General features: G+C 35.2%; 2 protein-coding genes across 3 annotated transcripts; both read left to right on the top strand.

Moving 5' to 3' along the window:
• Window positions 1-1,820: 1,820 nt before the first annotated feature.
• LOC110686632 (iron-sulfur cluster assembly protein 1-like) lies at window positions 1,821-6,403 on the top strand. The gene is made up of 3 exons (XM_021863233.1): window positions 1,821-2,297; window positions 4,737-4,791; window positions 5,598-6,403. Exons 1-3 carry the CDS (start codon window positions 1,997-1,999, stop codon window positions 5,758-5,760), a joined length of 519 nt encoding a protein of 172 aa, XP_021718925.1. The 5' UTR covers window positions 1,821-1,996; the 3' UTR covers window positions 5,761-6,403.
• Window positions 6,404-7,611: 1,208 nt separating this feature from the next.
• LOC110686633 (pantothenate kinase 2-like) lies at window positions 7,612-17,874 on the top strand. 2 transcript variants are annotated; one of them, XM_021863234.1, is made up of 22 exons: window positions 7,613-8,304; window positions 9,467-9,679; window positions 9,903-9,961; window positions 10,289-10,405; window positions 10,730-10,849; window positions 10,933-11,027; window positions 11,117-11,210; window positions 11,296-11,427; window positions 11,858-11,970; window positions 12,146-12,338; window positions 13,196-13,404; window positions 13,695-13,739; window positions 13,847-13,895; window positions 14,048-14,130; window positions 15,027-15,143; window positions 15,324-15,387; window positions 15,513-15,659; window positions 15,805-15,963; window positions 16,362-16,445; window positions 16,533-16,727; window positions 17,283-17,354; window positions 17,469-17,874. In XM_021863234.1, exons 1-22 carry the CDS (start codon window positions 8,052-8,054, stop codon window positions 17,556-17,558), a joined length of 2,703 nt encoding a protein of 900 aa, XP_021718926.1. In that variant the 5' UTR covers window positions 7,613-8,051; the 3' UTR covers window positions 17,559-17,874. The 2 variants fall into 2 exon arrangements, with proteins under 2 accessions (XP_021718927.1, XP_021718926.1); XM_021863235.1 differs by lacking the exons at window positions 17,283-17,354; window positions 17,469-17,874 and having other exon boundaries at window positions 7,612-8,304; window positions 16,343-16,445; window positions 16,533-16,671.
• The last annotated feature ends 311 nt before the right edge of the window (window positions 17,875-18,185 follow it).

The raw sequence follows: 18,185 nt of genomic DNA on the forward strand, positions 1-18,185 counted from the left end.
CCCATGCAGTTTCATCTAATAATTGATGTTATGCATGAACCTGAAACTTTTATGATGCATATATAAGACAAGCCAACTACTTATATTGAGGTTCTTCTAATCTTCTTACATCATTCTTGTTTTTTTGGTGGTTTCATACCTTATTGTCGATTGTTTAATAAGTGAGTGTACATGACTAGCTAATACATCCTAAATATAATATATACTTCTTTCAATTCACAAATATTATTGCATCATAGAGGAACAATAAAATTTGATAGGAGAAGGAGATCGGACGCAAAATGACAAAAGTGTCCTTATACTATGTCCTTCAAAGAATTACTCTAATTAAAACGAAGTAAGTATATGCAATGAATTATGCAAGTGGGGCGGGAACACTTCATATTTCACATGGGTTTTAGCTATAGTAAGGATATATTGGTAAATGTATAAGGCAAAAGTTACATAAAAGGAAAATGGTGCAAAAAATATGATACAAACGAAGTATTTTCTAAACAGATAAACAGTGCGATTTTTGTGTAACGAAGAACTAATCAATTTATTTTTTTAATTAATAAAAGTGGGTATGAGTGTGAATGTATCTGTAGGTGATCATGGACCGAGCTTGACAAACAAGTGGTATGTTGCAGATCAAGAAATCGTGTTGGCCTTGTCGAGCCAAATGCATGGCAGAGCTATGGTTCAAAAAAACTTTTTGATTTATGCTAGAGTTAACTTTTGGGCCTAGCCGAGTTTTAGTTTAAAAATATATTTTAGATTTACCTAAAGCCTTGAATCAGATCAAACCTGGCCTTAAAATCTCACTCAACACAATTAGCTTTTGAACTAATGTTTGCAAAAACTAGCAAATTTTCTTTTAAGTACCATTAATTATTGTATAGAGAAGCTGATTGTAATGAAACCTTGATAGTTAGGGAGATTAGATTCTTGAATCTTGATCTCCAACTATAGGAAGGTCTTACACAATGTTGATGCCTAAGACTCTTCTTCCATCTCAGTTAAAAAGGACTTGATACGGTCTCATATGCAGGTTTCGTGGTCTTGTTCTCCTCATGGATTCCACAAATTAAATTTTGATGCCAAACGAAGGAAATTCTTTTACAAATTAATGGTGGTGGGTCATCCAAAAGGACTCCTTTATTTTTGGTTGCAAAAGCTCTAATTCTTCCATGAAGGAATCAAGAGTGCTATAGTTGTGCAATGCAAAAATCTCATCATTAAAGAGGGACAACTCAGTGGTGATTAACTCTATGAATTAAGTTTGACGAATCCTTCGAGAGGAATTAATGGGCTAATTTAGGATAGAAGGAGGGACCTTACAAACTTCAACTCGATCTCAGTTACTCACTACTACCAAAAGACTAATTAAGGTGCGGACTTCTTGGCGACAAAGGGGAGCGCTATGTAGCACTTTGCTCCTCTAGTTCTCATGACCTCTCCTTCTCCCTCTCCCTTATCATCCACATGGATGAGTTAGATTGGTCTTTTCATAGGGCTTAACCTAGTTTTTCTTTCCTTCCTAAAAAAAATTCATTAACAAATCATTAATCATATAGTCTTTTAACAACTATTTTATGTCAAGCATATTCACTTTCTCCCAACAATTACTATGACAGCTACCTCTTATAATTATTAGCAAACCGCTAACATCAACTCTAATTTTTAACATCCACCTACATAATTATCATATATAAAATACCACACTTTTACCATAACTATTTTTACCGAATACCTATCATCCAAATTTAATCGAACTGCCTAAATCAATTTAACAATATTCCACTTTCCACAACTCCAAATGTTTGGGCAACATTTAGACACTTGGAACAATAATCCACAACCCTCAACACACCGCCAAGTTTCCTTATTCATCCAAACAACCGACTTACAAATATCTTCTTCTATAACCACCCAAAAACCCCCAATTTCTCTCCTCCACTCTTCTTTCCACTATTTTTCAATCAACAAAATCTTGCACAAACCCTAATTCCTAAAAATGTTGCGTCAAACTTGCAAGAAGATCCTCGAGCACGCCCAATCGCAGCCCCAGTTGCGCGCATCATCGTTGGGAATCGCGCGCCATTACCATGAAAGGGTGGTCGATCACTACAACAACCCTAGAAATGTTGGGTCTTTCGATAATAGCGACCCAGATGTGGGAACTGGTCTTGTTGGTGCTCCTGCTTGTGGGGACGTTATGAAGCTTCAAATTAGGGTTGATGATAAAACTGGGAAGATTGTTGATGCTCGTTTTAAGACCTTTGGTTGTGGTTCTGCTATTGCTTCTTCTTCTGTTGGTATGTTCAATTTATGATTTGGGTATTTTATTTTTTGATTTGAGCTAATTTGGGTTGAATTTGTTGGAAGTTTTGTTTAATTAGCTTGATTAATGTGCGTTTTTATTATGTAGTTTTATAATTGATTGTTTATGATGTTATATTCAAAGATTGATTTTATTCTAGTTATTATTTAGCTTATTTGAGATTCAGTTAGATATATGGTTTGTTGTGTTGAATTGTGTTCTAGGGTTTTGGCAAGGGATATACTTATCATTTGTAATTGGTAATCCTTATACTTATGGTTTCTTCTTTCATAATGATTTTCAGGGTTTGAATCTGTAAATTGATGTCGTGTTGATTAAGGCTTGGTATTCATAGCTATTCCCATGGATTTACTCTGTAGTAGTAGATTTCTTGTGGAAGTTCGTCATGATTTGTCAGCTAGTTTGACATAGAATTTGGGATTGAAATTTAGGTTTGTGAGGTGACTTTCTTAGAGACTTACTCTCGTAGTGATTTATTAGGTTTATGAGATTTTCTGTGGAAGTTCCTCGTGATTTGTTAGCTAGTTAGACTTTGAATTTTATTGCGGGCCTTTAAATTTAGGTTTGTGAGGCGACTTTCTTAGAGCTCTTAATCTCTTAGTGATTTCTGAAGATATCTAATTAGTAAGCGCGGCATTGCTTGAAAATTGCTATATTTGCCAACCATTGCGCATATCTTCCTTCATTATTCCTTTTAAGATATGTTGAAACAAAGGGGAAATAGTGCTATATGTTGTATCATATATACAACTAAGAGAACCAGCTAGCTCTGTCTTAACTCTTGAGTGGCATTTCACCCTTAATAATCAGTCACAGCTAAATGAATTTGTAGCAAGAGCACTTTAGGAGTTAGGATGGCATAACATCAAAGTTGAGGGAAGGTTCAAGCGGAGTACTCTAGATGGCAAAGAGTGGACATCAAGGTGCCATGCCTTCTCGTTGATGTAAACTCTTGGACAATATCCCTATTTAAATAGAGACAATATCCCTGATTTAATAATGTTTCGGCTCATGGCAAATAGGGACAATTCCTATTTTAATCTCATTAATGTCAAATAGGGACAATAGCCCTCTTCTAATCTTTTTCGGTTCACACCTTGTACTACAAAAGTCAGCTAATGGGGTGTTCCTGTATCCACCAATTATCTCTTGGTAGAAAGAAAAATGGTTCCATGTTTTTAGACTTTTTAGTTTTGCGTTTGCACAAAAGGACTGGGTTCTGGAGATAATGTTAGATGCTACAGAATTTTAAGTCTATCACTTGAGGATTGCTCATTGATCGTAAAACACTTGAGCAGCTAGTAGTCACGAACATTAATGTATAAGTAGTTTAGGGCTTGCTCAGTTTGTTTTGTGGATTGAAGATGGATTTTGTACTATCACACTCATGGGCACTGATCTAGTTGCTTTGTGCTGTTGTGCATGTCCTTATTTGTTAAGAAGAGCTTAATCTGGGGCAGATGTTGAGTTGTCCCTACAGTTGCTTTATATAAAAATGATAATATAGTGGGTTTTGTATGCCATGATTTATTGATAGAGATGTTCATATCCGAGCTTGCAGTTGAATATGTGATGTGCTAGGATTTAAATATTTAGAAATGTCCTGGACGAACCCACATAGGCTGATTTACTACATCCATAGCTTTATGAGAAGTTAGAATGTTGGAGAGTTATGCTTGGCTACTTCAAAATGCAAGGTAATCTCCAAAAGTTGGAATTTTGCAATATTTACGCTTTTAGCTAGTTGATAATTACTATGAATTTGAAGGCTTGATTGGGCCATATCTTTGCTAAGGATATAATATTGTATACTTTGGTCCTACTCTTATATTAATGTGGATTTTAAAGTTTGAAACTATCTAAGCAGCCTTAGACCTAGGAATTTGTTACTCCGGAGTTTATCTTTGCTGTTTGTAGCCTATGGTGCCTTGCTATTGAGATATGGATAGAGAATTTAGAGAGTTATAAATCTTATAATAGTGGGTGCATTTGGCACAATCCTCCTTGCTTGTCATCTTAGTTAAAAGAGGCATTATTGTATCTGTCTGGTCGTCCTTTATATTTGAGGTCTAGTATCTTCTGAATATGTATGTTGAGATTTGTAATGGGTGACAACAAATAGAATTTTTGTAGAGAAGGCTCAAATGCATTGAGCTTCAAGTGGATTAAGAAGCTAGAGTTTTAGAGGAAATTTTTCCCTTAAATGCTGCCTTATTTTGCTGATGCTGTTTTATTTATTTATTTATTTATTTATTTCCCCCAATTATTGAATGTTTTTTTCCCCTGTGAGCATGAGTTGCTGTGCCTAAGTCTATTTGCTTTATTAATTATGTGTCTTTTGGAGCTTTACAAGTCGTTTGCATCTATATAAAAATTCTCTGACTGGTGACTTGTTTTGTCTCTTTTTCATCAGCTACTGAGTGGGTCAAAGGGCAACAGATGGAGGATGTGGTGTCAATAAAAAACACGTAAGTTACACTCTTGATCTTTTGTATTTATTATGATCATATTAGACTTGTCATATGTAGAGTATTATCTGCTTATCGGCTGTATCTGTGTGGAGTGAAACCCTTTTTTCCCTTTTGGGTGGCTGACGTTTGGGGGTAAAAGTGATATATTTGGACTTGGCTGTTCTTTTATACCACTTCCAGTCAGTACTTGGTACCTCAAATCCCTCATATAAGCATTACAATCATCACTGTCCCAAATATAATATATGACCTATTGTGATGGCTATCTACTGTGATGGTGTGATACATAAAAGTCCATCATTAAGAATTTCCGATTTTGGATTAAGATGTTTCTGACCCTCATGTTTCAGTAAACTGTCGTTTATTCCCCTCACCCCCTTGAAGTAGTAAGCTAGTATGCCTTGGAAAAGCCTCTGGCAGGTCCTGTTCATAGATGTGTAATGGCTGTGATGGGTGTAATATTAATATGCCAGGTTTGTGTTGTTATAACTGCAATTTCATAGCATATGTATGCTGCGGAATCATAATTCGATAATTTATGCTTATATTTTTAGAAGAATAACATCTATGTAACTTGGCATGCTAGAAAACATCGTTGATAAATCATGATCTTTTAGTCAAGTTTTCCATGTAGCCTGAACATGCAATCATATATCATGACTAGACCCCACATGTAAAATACCATGTAATGCAACATTTGCCTAATTTTTTATGTATGGGTTATTGAGAACTCAGTTTGGCGATCTACAATTATATGTTGTGGTCTTGTGGATATGTCTTTTGATTAAAATGGATGTTTACAGGGAAATTGCAAAACATTTGTCTCTCCCACCAGTGAAATTGCATTGCAGTATGCTTGCTGAAGACGCAATCAAAGCAGCAGTTAAAGACTACACAGCAAAGCGTGCAAAGTTGAATGGTAGCAGCACAGAGGCTGCATCTAGCGAGAAGGCTGCTGAGGCTTGAACTGGGCATACATCTCAGAGTTACTGCTAGAGTGCTAGTATAATATGATTACCACCTTGTACTAATAAATGGTTGTACCAGCATTAGTTGGGTATACTGGGCATAGTTGTCTTTAAGACTTGAACTATTTACCTTACGCCTATGTAAATTAACATTGCTGTCACTGATTGTCTTGTTCAAAGTTTTTTTTTTTGTTTTTTTGTTCCCTTTTTGATGATAATGAAGAAAAAAACATTTGGAACTGAAGATTTGTATCATTGTGAGAGTTGTTCGTGTGATGTTTGATTAACCTGCAAGGGCTGCTACATGAAATTACTTTGCAAGTGGATCTTGTATTGTGCTTGGCAAATTCTTTATCTGTCTACTTCGGGCGTAGTGGCACTCCAAAATTCAGGATTTGCTGTTAACCTGGTATGGTTAGCCTCTTGGTGATCATTCCGTACAAGCTATGAAAATTGCTATTGCTGGAATTCAATTAAATATCCCACTTCGTGTATACATATTATTGTTGGTGCACAAGATATATGTAATTAATCCTTTGTCAAAAAAAAAAAAAAAAAAAAGTCATTAAGCATAATTCCTATGTTACACTGTAAATGAGATTTCAGATTTTCCAAGTTCCAACACAAAACTAGTTTTTGTGCCATAATTTTGTGTATTTTTTATATAATCAAGTATTTTCATAGACCGAAATATTTTGATTTTTACATTATTTACATAATCATCAAGTATTTTCATAGATTGGAAGAGAGTTTTATGGAAGATAATAGCAATAGCAAGAATGGTTGTTTGTATATTGTATTTGAAACATATCATATCTTTGACCGGTGTTAATATTTGGGAGAATATTATCTTTTACTTGTGTTAAGTATGTAGGTAAATTTTAATTATGTAGGTAAATAATATCCCTTAATATTACTCCTTGAGTCCTTTCCCTTGGCTAGTGTTGTTTGACGACCATGAGCGAGTTACTAAAAGAATCACATGATTTTAAAAAAGCAATTAGAGCACCCCAATGACCAATGGTAAAGGTAAAATATCTTGTATCTTGGTTTTCATTTCAACTTTCAAAGCTACTACATTTTTCAGATACGAAGTGCTCCAATGTCTAAGTATGAGCGGAACTCACTCTTACCTAGGCCTCGTTCACTTCACCTTATTTTGGCTGAATTGAAATTATTTTTACTGAACTGAAATTATTTTTGCTGAACTGAAATTATTTTTACTGATTTTCTATTATATTTCTTCTTTATGTTTACTGATTTTTATAAAACTGAAATTATTTTTATTAAACTGAAATTATTTTTACTGAACTGAAATTATTTTTATCAAATATTCTTTTTTAAGGTGAAGTGAATAGGACCTTACCCTACTAAATTTTCTTCTCATGTACCATCCCTGACAAGACTAGCTCTTGTCACCGCCACCAACATTGTCAACTGACACCCACTACTAAGAGTACTAACGTCATGGTCAACAAGCATCACTACACGTCTACACTCTCTCCTCCTCATAATGCCCACTCAATCACCACCACAAGCCACATCCATCGACCAACATTTAACGCCAATTCCTTATGTCTTCAACTTATGCAGGCCTACACATCGGAGGTATGTGACTAAACCTCAATTTTGGATAATCTATTCTTTAACATTTGAAAAGTACTTAAAGGCAATATGTGGAGGCTAGAAGAATACAATAAAAACATTAGTCTTATTGCATCCTTGATCACTTTGATCAATTTCATTGACCACCAAAACATGACCAAAATATAAAACAAAAATTAAAATTTTCAATAAGTGACGTATGATCTTCATACTAATTACGTAGTACTCCACTACTCCGTGCTTATTTTCCAATCTCCATCATTATCATTCATCAATAATTCTGGCACTACTGTGCACTGTGAAATTGATTTCTACAGTAAAGTTGGAGACTTTTCTCAATCTCAAACTCAAACACCCATTTATTCATAATTCACTTCAATACAATTCAATTCAAGGCCCCATTTTTCAGAATTGGGCAAAAAATTAAGAAATCGTCGGATCATCCCATAATCCATTTTCGTAACCAGTGACTAAATCAATACTAAGTGAATAAATAATTCATAAAGTTTGAAATTTGACCCAGATAAAATTATGGGTATATTCTGAAACAGGACAAAGTCTTGAAAGTGTGAATTACCCCAGAAAATTTATTGGTGGGGGTTAGCGGGGAGTTGGGGTGGGTTGGTGAGAGAAGAGAGAGAGAGAGCAAGTTTATTGGGAAACTTACAGGTATAAAATTCAGTGATGGCTGATTTAATCAAAAACCCAGTTGACAGTATTAAACCAGAGATTGAAGCTAGAACTTCACCAAAAACTGAGGAGAGAGAAACGGAAATGGCTCCTCCGGCTGCCGGAAGTTCGATTCATCGTTCGGGTTCCCGGCCGCAGCTTGACCTTAGTGGTGCTGCTATTCAAGGCAATTTTGAGGAGAGAGACCCAACTATTTTGCTGCCTAATCAATCTGATGATATTTCTCATTTGGCTTTGGACATTGGAGGTCAATTCTAATTTTTCATTTTTTATTTTATTTTTGGAATTATTGGTTTTTTGATGTGGGATTTGATGGAGTGATGTGAAAGTTTGTAAATTTGTGAATTATTTAAGTTGTTGATGATTATATTGTTGAGTTTGATTGCTGAGATTTTCTTATGGATTTTGAGTTGGTAGGAAATGGTGGTGGGATGTCACATTGTTCATTTTTTGAGTGATAGCTTTGTAGGATCTTAGTGTGCTTATTGTTGTTGATCTTAGCTTGGTGTATTGCATGTTGATTAGTTGATGGGAAGTGTGATCAGATTATGTGTAGTTTAGGCTGAAGTATAGAGGCCAAATTTAACTGCCAATGTAGTAATACTAGTTGAAGTGTGTATCATGTATCAAGGATAAGGATATGAAATGGAGTTGTCTCTTGTCTGCATGTATGTGGAATTGGTTGTTTAGTGTGGAAAGGCAGTGAGTGGATTTTATCAGGATCTCACGCGTAGATTAAGTGCATTGTTGTATTTGATATTACTAGTACTTGATCTTGCAACCCTTTCCCTTAAACAATATATATGTTGTAAGGGCCTTGATTGAGAACCAAGTATAAGAGAGTTGCATTTATTCATTTCTTTGGATGGGTATCTTTGTTAAGTTTAAAGTATTTTGCTCAATTTTTTCGTTGTGTTGTCTTACTGAAATTTAGTGTTGATAAATGATTATACTTAATTGCTTCCAATCCAAATCTGAAACACCTATAATCTAGATACTCCACGACATTGGTTAAATATTTGAAAGAAAGGTCTATGTCTATTTGAGGAACAGGGTCCTCTTTTGGTACACTACAGTGGGCATGCACTTAAATCACTGCTATATCAAAGGGTTTGCTTTAGGTTGCAACCACCAAAATGAAACCATGGCCGAAGCATTTTTGCATGAATTTCAAAGCTTATTAATCATAGAATATTTCTATTCAGTTCGATCCTATAGATAGATAAAGTTTGGCTGAATGTTATCTTTAATTCTTTCCATTACGATAATTGACATTTCTTTTATTTACTGGTCACTATTCTTGTATTAACTTGATCCTTCTCCATTGCATTCATCTATTTTGATGTTAAAGGATGTGAATCCAGCCCACTAAAATGACCGACTGGGAACTTATTTTGTTGGTGTGCCAGGATCCCTCATCAAGCTTGTCTATTTTTCAAGACATGAGAATAAATCAGCTGAAGATAAGCGTAAGAGGTCAATGAAGCAGAGATTTGGAATTTCTAATGGTAATAGGAGAAGCTATCCAATACTTGGTGGAAGACTTCATTTTGTAAAGTTTGAAACTGCAAAGATAAATGAGTGTTTGGACTTCATCAAGTCAAAGCAACTACACTGTGGAGGTATTTGATTTTATCAAGCCTGGTTCCCCCTTCTTTTCTTTTTGTTTTTCTTTGAGTGTGTGTCCTTAACACTTCTGTGGCTCTTTAATATAGCAATGCATGACTTTATATAACTTTTTTTACTCGTGATTTTGTTGGAGGCCTTGGAGCTGCTGTAAACTTTTTTCACTATGCACTTAAAGATGTACTAGTTATTATTTTAAAGGTTTCCCTTATGATGCAGGGATGGTTGCTCGTTGTTGGCCTACTGATGCCTTATCAAATGAAAATGTTTTAGTCAAGGTAAATGTAGTTTTCAATTTGTCTTCAAAAGTACTCGGTATAAGAATTCACATTAGCTTATTGAGGATGTTGCACCTGTAGATTTGTATGATCCTTTTTTAAGGATGCTATAAGTGGCTGAGTTGTAGAATTTCTTCATAACCAAGCCTCAAATATCTTTCTTTTGGTCTTTTATTGACAAATAACAAAGATAATTTGACTCTCAACAATGATCGGCAATTTATGTTCTTTCATAAACCCTTTTTATTTAAATTACTTCAGCTCTTCATTCATCAAATTAGTGATATTTGTATATAATTTTTTATATTTGCTTGCATATGGGTGAAGGCCACTGGAGGTGGAGCATACAAATTTGCAGACCTGTTTAAAGATAGACTTGGTGTTAGTCTTGACAAGGAGGATGAGATGGATTGTCTTGTTGCTGGAGCGAATTTTTTGCTCAAGGTGAACATGCAGTCCTTTTATTTCTGCTGATTCTATAGTTATATATCTCATTGCCAATGATTTGTATTTATATATACTATAGACTATATGGATAACGTGAGCGATAATATTTGTCTTGTTTGTTCAATAAAAAGAAAGGGTTACTTGGCATGCAAGTGTCTATCGGTGCATGATATCCCCTTAATATGTGTTAAATTAGATTTCCATCATGATTTTAGGTTTATGAAGATTTTTTTTTTTTATTGAGATAATTGTATTGGATTAACATGGTTCTATCAAGATCCAAGAGTAAATGCTCTGAGTGTTTTTTGGCGTTCTGTATAGGCAATTCGTCACGAGGCCTTTACGCATATGGAGGGTCAGAAAGAGTTCGTGCAGATAGATCAAAATGATTTATTTCCTTACCTTCTTGTAAACATTGGATCTGGTGTTAGTATGATAAAGGTGAAACCATTTGTATAGACTACATTTTATTTTCATTTAATGTCTCACAACAATAGATATGTTCTGATCTGGAATTGATATAGGTTGATGGTGATGGAAAGTTCGAACGTGTAAGTGGTACAAATGTTGGAGGTGGTACATATTGGGGTTTAGGGAAGCTGTTGACCCAGTGCAAGAGGTCATATTGGGTTTATTCATTTTCACTTTCCAAGTTTCTTCTCTTTTTACGAAACTTTTTCTAACCTTTTAATTTTCCTCTTACTACAGCTTTGATGAGCTTCTGGAGTTAAGCCAACGTGGAGATAATAGAACCATAGACATGCTTGTTGGAGATATTTATGGTGGTATGGACTATTCCAAGGTAACATTAAGGTGTTCAGTATCTTACTGATGTGCTATCTGATATTGGTACTTACCTTTCACTGATTTACTTCTAATTTTCACAGATTGGTCTATCTGCATCAACAATTGCTTCTAGTTTTGGCAAGACAATTTCTGAAAACAAGGAGCTTGAAGATTATAGACCTGAAGATATATCTCTTTCACTCCTGCGAATGATTTCATATAACATTGGGCAGGTAAGTTATAGAGATCATTGAATAAGGATATGGATCTCTTGAACTGAGAATGATGTGATGGATTGAAAGTAATAAAGTAGGATATGCCTTTTCTTGTAAACTAATGAAGGATTAGTTAAATTAGTTGCACTTATGAGGTCAACTGTGTGAGGGTTATGAAGTTTTAATTTTATTCCATCACTTGAAATATCTGGTGTCCTGAATTTGTTCTTTGAGCTTGCTTGGCTAGTGATTATGATTCTTGGACTATTTCTTTTAATGCTGGTGAATGAACTTCATTGGTTGAATTTAAATCTATAATAATTGTGAACCCCTTCATCCATAGAGTTTTAAAGTTTAATTACAATTTTAGACAGCTATATACATAGATATCGCTGAACTTTTGCTTTCCCGAGTAACTGAATATCGTACCATGTGTGGTATTTCTCAGATAGCTTACTTAAATGCTCTTCGCTTTGGCCTCAAACGCATATTCTTTGGAGGCTTTTTCATCAGAGGACATGCATACACAATGGATACTATCTCCTTTGCTGTTCAGTTTTGGTGAGTAACTTAATATTGCTTTACTAGTTCAGATTTCAGAATGATGATTGTCTACTTACTTACTTAGGTCATCTTCTCTTACCGTCTTACCTGGCCATAGGCAGGAGCCTCATGAGGGTGATGTCTATGTATGGCATGGTCATTTTGATAATTCCATTTTCTGATTTTCATCTAGGTCTAAAGGCGATGCAAAAGCGATGTTCTTGAGGCATGAAGGATTTCTTGGAGCTTTGGGTGCATTTATGAGTTATGAAAAACACGGTCTTGACGATGTGATGGTCCATCAATTGGTGGAACGGTTTCCTATGGGTGCACCATATGTTGGAGGAAAGATCCATGGCCCGCCTTTGGGAGATTTAAATGAGAAGGTAAATAAAGAATGCAATACAAATTCTGCGAGCCAATATCATCTTATGCTTGGTCATGCCAATTTTTCCTCCCCCATGCTGAAGCAGTTGCAATCCTTGCTGATATTGGAAGTAGTCTGTTATAGGTGTACCACCTTATGTTCTAATACCTTTTGTTTTGCCACATTATTTGTATTTATAAAAAACTATGTAGGCCGTAAAATGGGCACAATCTTGATCTCTACCCACATGACTAAGTCGGTAGACCCATAAAACTTAATCCTTAATACTCTCAGTTTGTTTTTAATTTTTTCAAGTTTAGAGTTCAATTGTTAGCAGATAATTTCCAAGAAGCAATCTTTGAAGCATTTTCTCTTAATTTTTTTTTTTGGGAGTTGAGCCTTTGAATGTGAGTGTATAGACTATAGAGGGTATAGATACACTTTTAATATAGCTATAGCGGCTAAAGCGTGCGTCATAGCTAGCCATGTCCGGGAAGTTCTTTCTGTTTGGCGTTATGTTATAACTTTAGTTGTTAGTAGCATTAATTAGTGAAAATATGCAAACGTATATTTTTTAGGGTTATAAATGTCCACACGCTATTCTTAAAAGTTTTTTTTTTTTTAAAAAAAAAAAAATTAACATTAATGAGGGCAAATATGTAAATAACATTTTAGGGACATAATCGTCTCAACACTATTCATTACTCAATACTTTTAAAAAGATAGGGAATCGAATCTGAATAGAATGCTTTTGCGCCACTTTTGAAAGAACTCTTTTATTGTTTTATTCTTTGTAGTATACATGAAATATCATGAACTTATATTCTTAGAATTTATCCTTTAGCTTTTAACATTTTTTGGGCTTTAAAATTGCAGATATCATGGATGGAAAAATTTGTACAGAAAGGAACTGAAATTATTGCTCCTGTTCCCATGACTCCTCCTGGAACAACTGGACTTGGGGGCTTTGAAGTTCCTTTATCACGAGGAGATACTCTGCGTTCCGATGCAAGCAGCTTGAATGTTGGAGTTTTGCACCTTGTTCCTACTTTGGATGTGTTTCCTTTGTTGGCGGACTCAAAAATGTAGGAGTAATCTTTAAGTCATCTTTGCTGCTGCTGAGTCAATGTTGATCCTATACTTCTTAAAAAAAATTAGAATTACCTTTGTGGAAGTTGATTTTTACTGGCATGATTTAGGTCAATATCTCTTGCTTTTCTTATTTAGTTAAAGATAATCTTTGGAAGCCCCATTTTGATACTAGTTCCAAGCTTCTAGATAGAATTTACTCCATATGCCTCATTTGTGCTTCGTGCCAAAAAAAAAAAATAATTTATAAACTTGCACTGATTATATTTCTATAATATTTGTGCAGGTATGAACCTAACACCATTGATCTCTCGGACCATGGTGAGCTAGAGTAAGTAATGTGCTATAAAACCCTTCTTATCTGGTCCATCAATCCAGATAACATCTAAAAAGTTTGTCTAATATGCTAATGTCGCTTTTTTATTGCTTGTATTGTAGGTTATGGCTTACAGTGTTGTCTGACCATTTACCAGATCTTGTTGACAAGGTAAGTGGTTATAGTTGTAAAGTGGCCTTTATATACCTAATGTCTATGCTGTCATTAGGATTCAGTGATATTAACTTTATTTTTTCCTCTAGATTGACAAAGAATATATATATTCATTATTTTCTGATTACCATTTTGATGTTTGTTCATAGGCTGTGGCAAGTGAAGGAGGTACTGATGATGCTAAAAGAAGGGGTGATGCTTTTTCTCGTGCATTTTCTGCCCACTTGGCCAGGTGAAATATATTGAATGAGCTCTGGTATACAAGTGGAGTCGTATATTTCTACTCTGTGCTCAAACTTGTGCATCAGGTGCTCCCCTCATGTGACGAGGGTCTCCTGTTGTTCCTTTTTTCTTTACCCTATTTAAATTAAACCACTAGCAAAATGCTTGTTATTCTTAAATTGCTTCCATGAATTTGATACTTCATAGCAAAAATTGTTAAAAAGGTTCTGTATGTTGGATGAATCTCTTATGATATGCGTCTTTGGTTAAGCTTTTGTTGGAGAGCACAACTTCGTTCGGCAAGTGTCTTAGTTTCTACTGACACTGACACTACTGATACTGATGTCAGTGTTCTGTTTACCCCCTCTGCCCCAGGAACTTTCAATGTCACTAGAAAGGAAATATCTTTCTTTTTTTTTGGTTTTAGAGAGCCACAAGGGCAGGGGTGAGAATCGATCCCAGGATCTCCTAGAACCGGGAGGGAAACTCTAACCACTTGAGCTATCCCTCACTCTCACTAGAAAGGAAATATCTGTAATCACATGTTACACTCAACCAATAAAATTTATTAGCAATAAAAAAAGGAATAAAAATTAATGCGGAAAAAGGCTTCAAGCTTGTGAAAACTGATGGCTTATGGTCCTGTAAAAAGGAACTCAGTTTTGGCTGAACTTTGAACTTTTCATGTTGAACTGGATGAGTTGAGTTGCTTTTGGATCTTTATCTATAACCACTTCCAGTCATATCTGGCACAATTGTTACTATTGTTGCTTATTGTATGATTAGTATGCCAATATGCTCTCCAATGTTCTTAATTATTAGTCATATACTTGTATATTCCGAGATTGATGGTTCTCAAACACTAAAGATTTTATCTGACAATTTTATTTGTGAACTCCTTAATAGGTTGATGGAAGAGCCTGCTGCTTATGGGAAGTTAGGACTTGCCAATCTTCTGGAACTGAGGGAGGAATGCTTGAGGGAATTTCAGTTTAATGATGCATATAGAAGCATAAAGCAAAGGTACCTGCTTTTGTACTTTACCGTATAGAAGCATAAACATAGTAAGGTTAATTAATGGAAATTTAAGAGCATCTAACTCTCTTAATCAATTATTGTCATCAACTAATGATTATAATATTGCTCAGACCTATGTCAAATGCTCTCTTTTATAAATCTTTATTATGCATTCATGTTTTGTAGGGAAAACGAGGCTTCCCTTGCTGTTTTACCTGACCTTCTTATGGAGCTTGACAGCATGTCTGAGGTATGTGTGAGCGTTTGTTGTTTTCATGATCAAATGTCATAGAACAAGAGCATGTGTGGTTTATAATGGTAATATCAATGAGCATTTGCTCTAGAACTTTATATATAATTCTCTTACTTATGCAGGAGGATAGACTGTTTACCTTGATTGAGGGAGTCCTTGCAGCAAACATTTTTGATTGGGGATCTCGTGCATGTGTGGACCTCTATCACAAAGGGACAATTATTGAGATTTATAGAATGAGTCGGAAAAAGATGCAAAGACCATGGCGAGTAAGTGTACCGATATGATTTTGATCTTTTTTTTTCTTTTTGTTGCAAATTTCTACACCGCATTGTGTCATTCCTCACTTTATGGGCTAGTCATTGGATTGTTTTCCAATATCGTATCTGTTAATGATTTGATCTCATGTATCAGGTGGATGATTTTGATATGTTCAAGGAAAGAATGCTCGGATCAAGTGGCAAAAAGCCACCACCTCATAAACGAGCATTGCTCTTTGTGGATAATTCTGGTGCTGACATTGTCTTAGGGATGCTTCCCCTTGCTAGAGAGCTTCTTCGACGTGGAACTGAAGTAAGTGTAATTGTAGGCTCTAGTAAATAACATGTACATTCGATATTTAGAGATGATAAGTCTGTTAAAAAAAAATAAAAAACACCTAAGCTGATACAAGTCCATGAAGATAATTGTATTGTGTTTTTAGCCTTTGTTTATCCTTCTTTCTTTTGACTTTCTGTTAATGTTGGTATCAAGTACTGAAGCTCTTCATTCTTTAGCCAAATTGAATGTTTAAAATGATTCTCGCTTTTTCACTATAAATAATTTTCAAATCCATTTATGTTGGACGCTTTAATGTGATTCCCATAGCTACTCTTTTTCTTCTTAAGTATTTGATGGCTTGTCCGACTATATATTTTTTTTCCTTATGCCTTTTCATCTAACTGTTAGTTAGTACGGTGATTGCTTTGCAGGTTGTCCTGGTAGCAAACTCACTCCCTGCTCTTAATGATGTGACTGCCATGGAGCTTCCCGACATTGTTGCAGAGGCAGCAAAGGTATGTTTCTAATCTCGTGTTTGATTTGAGCATGAGGTTCATTGTGGGTGTTCTAAATGAATTCATGTTTCAATTTTCTCTTCCTAGAATTGTGATATTCTCCGAAGAGCAGCTGAAGCTGGTGGGCTTCTTGTGGATGCAATGATAAACGTCCAAGAAAGTTCTAAAGAAGAATTGCCTTCCGTGCCGCTAATGGTTGTTGAAAATGGATGTGGAAGTCCATGCATTGACTTACGACAAGTGAGCTCTGAGGTAGCTGCTGCTGCCAAAGATGCTGATTTGGTACGTTTACTGCACTTCTTTTGGAGAGATTTTTCAGTTGATTCATGATTTTTTACATTGTTGTGTTAATTGAATGAAGAGACGCATGTCATACAAGTTAGATACTGAAGCTCGAGCTCGACTTATACTTCTACTTGCTAGTTCAAACTCCCATAAATTTGGAAGTTGGAAATTGCAAAGTTTGACTTGCACTTGTTGAAACCTGTACATTTGAGCTTCAGCTTGAAATCATAGAAAATGAAAGCCTATTAGAGGTTTTTTAAATTTCAACTTAATTAATAAATTAAAATAAAAAAAAAAAAAACTATAAATAAAAATGTTGAGTTTCTTGTAAGCTTTTTGAGTCAGCTTTATAAGTTGATATCTCAAGTCTCTCCTTACTCAAGAACTCAAGATTTAACTGAATGTACTCGTGTATCTATTTTGGTGTTTCGTCTTGTTAACTTGTCAAGGCCTATAGCTTAAAATATAAAAAATAACAAAGAAGAATAAACATAAATAAAATAGTAAATGCGAACGCAAATTACATGAATGATGTATGTTTGTGGCGTGCAGGTAATTTTGGAAGGCATGGGTCGAGCTATTCATACTAATTTCAATGCTAAGTTCAAATGCGATGCTCTGAAGGTGAGCATTGTAACCCTGCGTCTTACAAAGTTTATATGAATAAGAGGAATTGCATACCCCCATTTCCTTTTAGAACCATTATTAAGTTATTGTTATATAATATTTGTTTCGCAGCTTGCAATGGTGAAGAACCAGAGATTGGCAGAGAAGTTACTCAAGGGGAACATTTACGATTGTGTCTGCAGATTTGAACCAGCAAGTTGAAATGACAAACTTCTGTTGTTCGAATAATGAATTGCTTACTGAGGCGTTCTGTAGAGCTAGAACATTGAGATTTCATGTAGATGTCCGAATTTTTTGGTTTAAAGAACACAAGTTTGAGAATTATTTGATGTACATATTCGTTGGATGTAAATTTGACATAGCCCTTACTCCCCTCTATCTCAAGCACTGACCTGTGCTGGTTCAGTAGGGTCGGTCATATTCAATTAGCAATGCAAAACTTATTAGCAATAATCATGAAAACTACTACAAGTATTTGTAGAAATCTATTGTGTTAAAAAGGAATGAATACTTTAGCAGAAAGTTTAAGCACCAGCTATAGTACTTATATGATTATATCAGTCATATGCATTTAACTTTCCCAGAAACAGCCAATAAAAAATTAAAATAAAAAAACATAAATAAATAAGGGCAAATCAAATTTTTAAAAAAAAATTATGTGAAGGTCGAAATATACTCCCGGAATTTGCATCTTCATCTGTTTCTCATCAAACTGAAATGATAAAAGTACTCTGCAAGTGTTGAGCTAGACCCCTTCCCATCCCCATCCCCAACCCTCGACCCGACCCCCTCCCTTCCCCCAACCCCAAAATCGCCACCTGGGGTGAG

Source organism: Chenopodium quinoa, unplaced genomic scaffold (genome assembly GCF_001683475.1).
Source record: "Chenopodium quinoa cultivar QQ74 unplaced genomic scaffold, ASM168347v1, whole genome shotgun sequence".
NCBI classification, from domain to species: Eukaryota; Viridiplantae; Streptophyta; class Magnoliopsida; order Caryophyllales; family Amaranthaceae; genus Chenopodium; species Chenopodium quinoa.

What these genes read in the sequence shown, in the direction of transcription:
- LOC110686632 (XM_021863233.1), top strand. Translation starts at nt 1,997, where the DNA reads ATGTTGCGTCAAACTTGCAAGAAGATCCTCGAGCACGCCCAATCGCAG. An exon ending in TATTGCTTCTTCTTCTGTTG is followed by an intron (nt 2,298 to 4,736) that starts GTATGTTCAATT and finishes CTTTTTCATCAG; the next exon opens with CTACTGAGTGGGTCAAAGGG. An exon ending in GTGGTGTCAATAAAAAACAC is followed by an intron (nt 4,792 to 5,597) that starts GTAAGTTACACT and finishes GGATGTTTACAG; the next exon opens with GGAAATTGCAAAACATTTGT.
- LOC110686633 (XM_021863234.1), top strand. Translation starts at nt 8,052, where the DNA reads ATGGCTGATTTAATCAAAAACCCAGTTGACAGTATTAAACCAGAGATT. An exon ending in CTGCCAAAGATGCTGATTTG is followed by an intron (nt 16,728 to 17,282) that starts GTACGTTTACTG and finishes TGTGGCGTGCAG; the next exon opens with GTAATTTTGGAAGGCATGGG. An exon ending in TCAAATGCGATGCTCTGAAG is followed by an intron (nt 17,355 to 17,468) that starts GTGAGCATTGTA and finishes TTTGTTTCGCAG; the next exon opens with CTTGCAATGGTGAAGAACCA.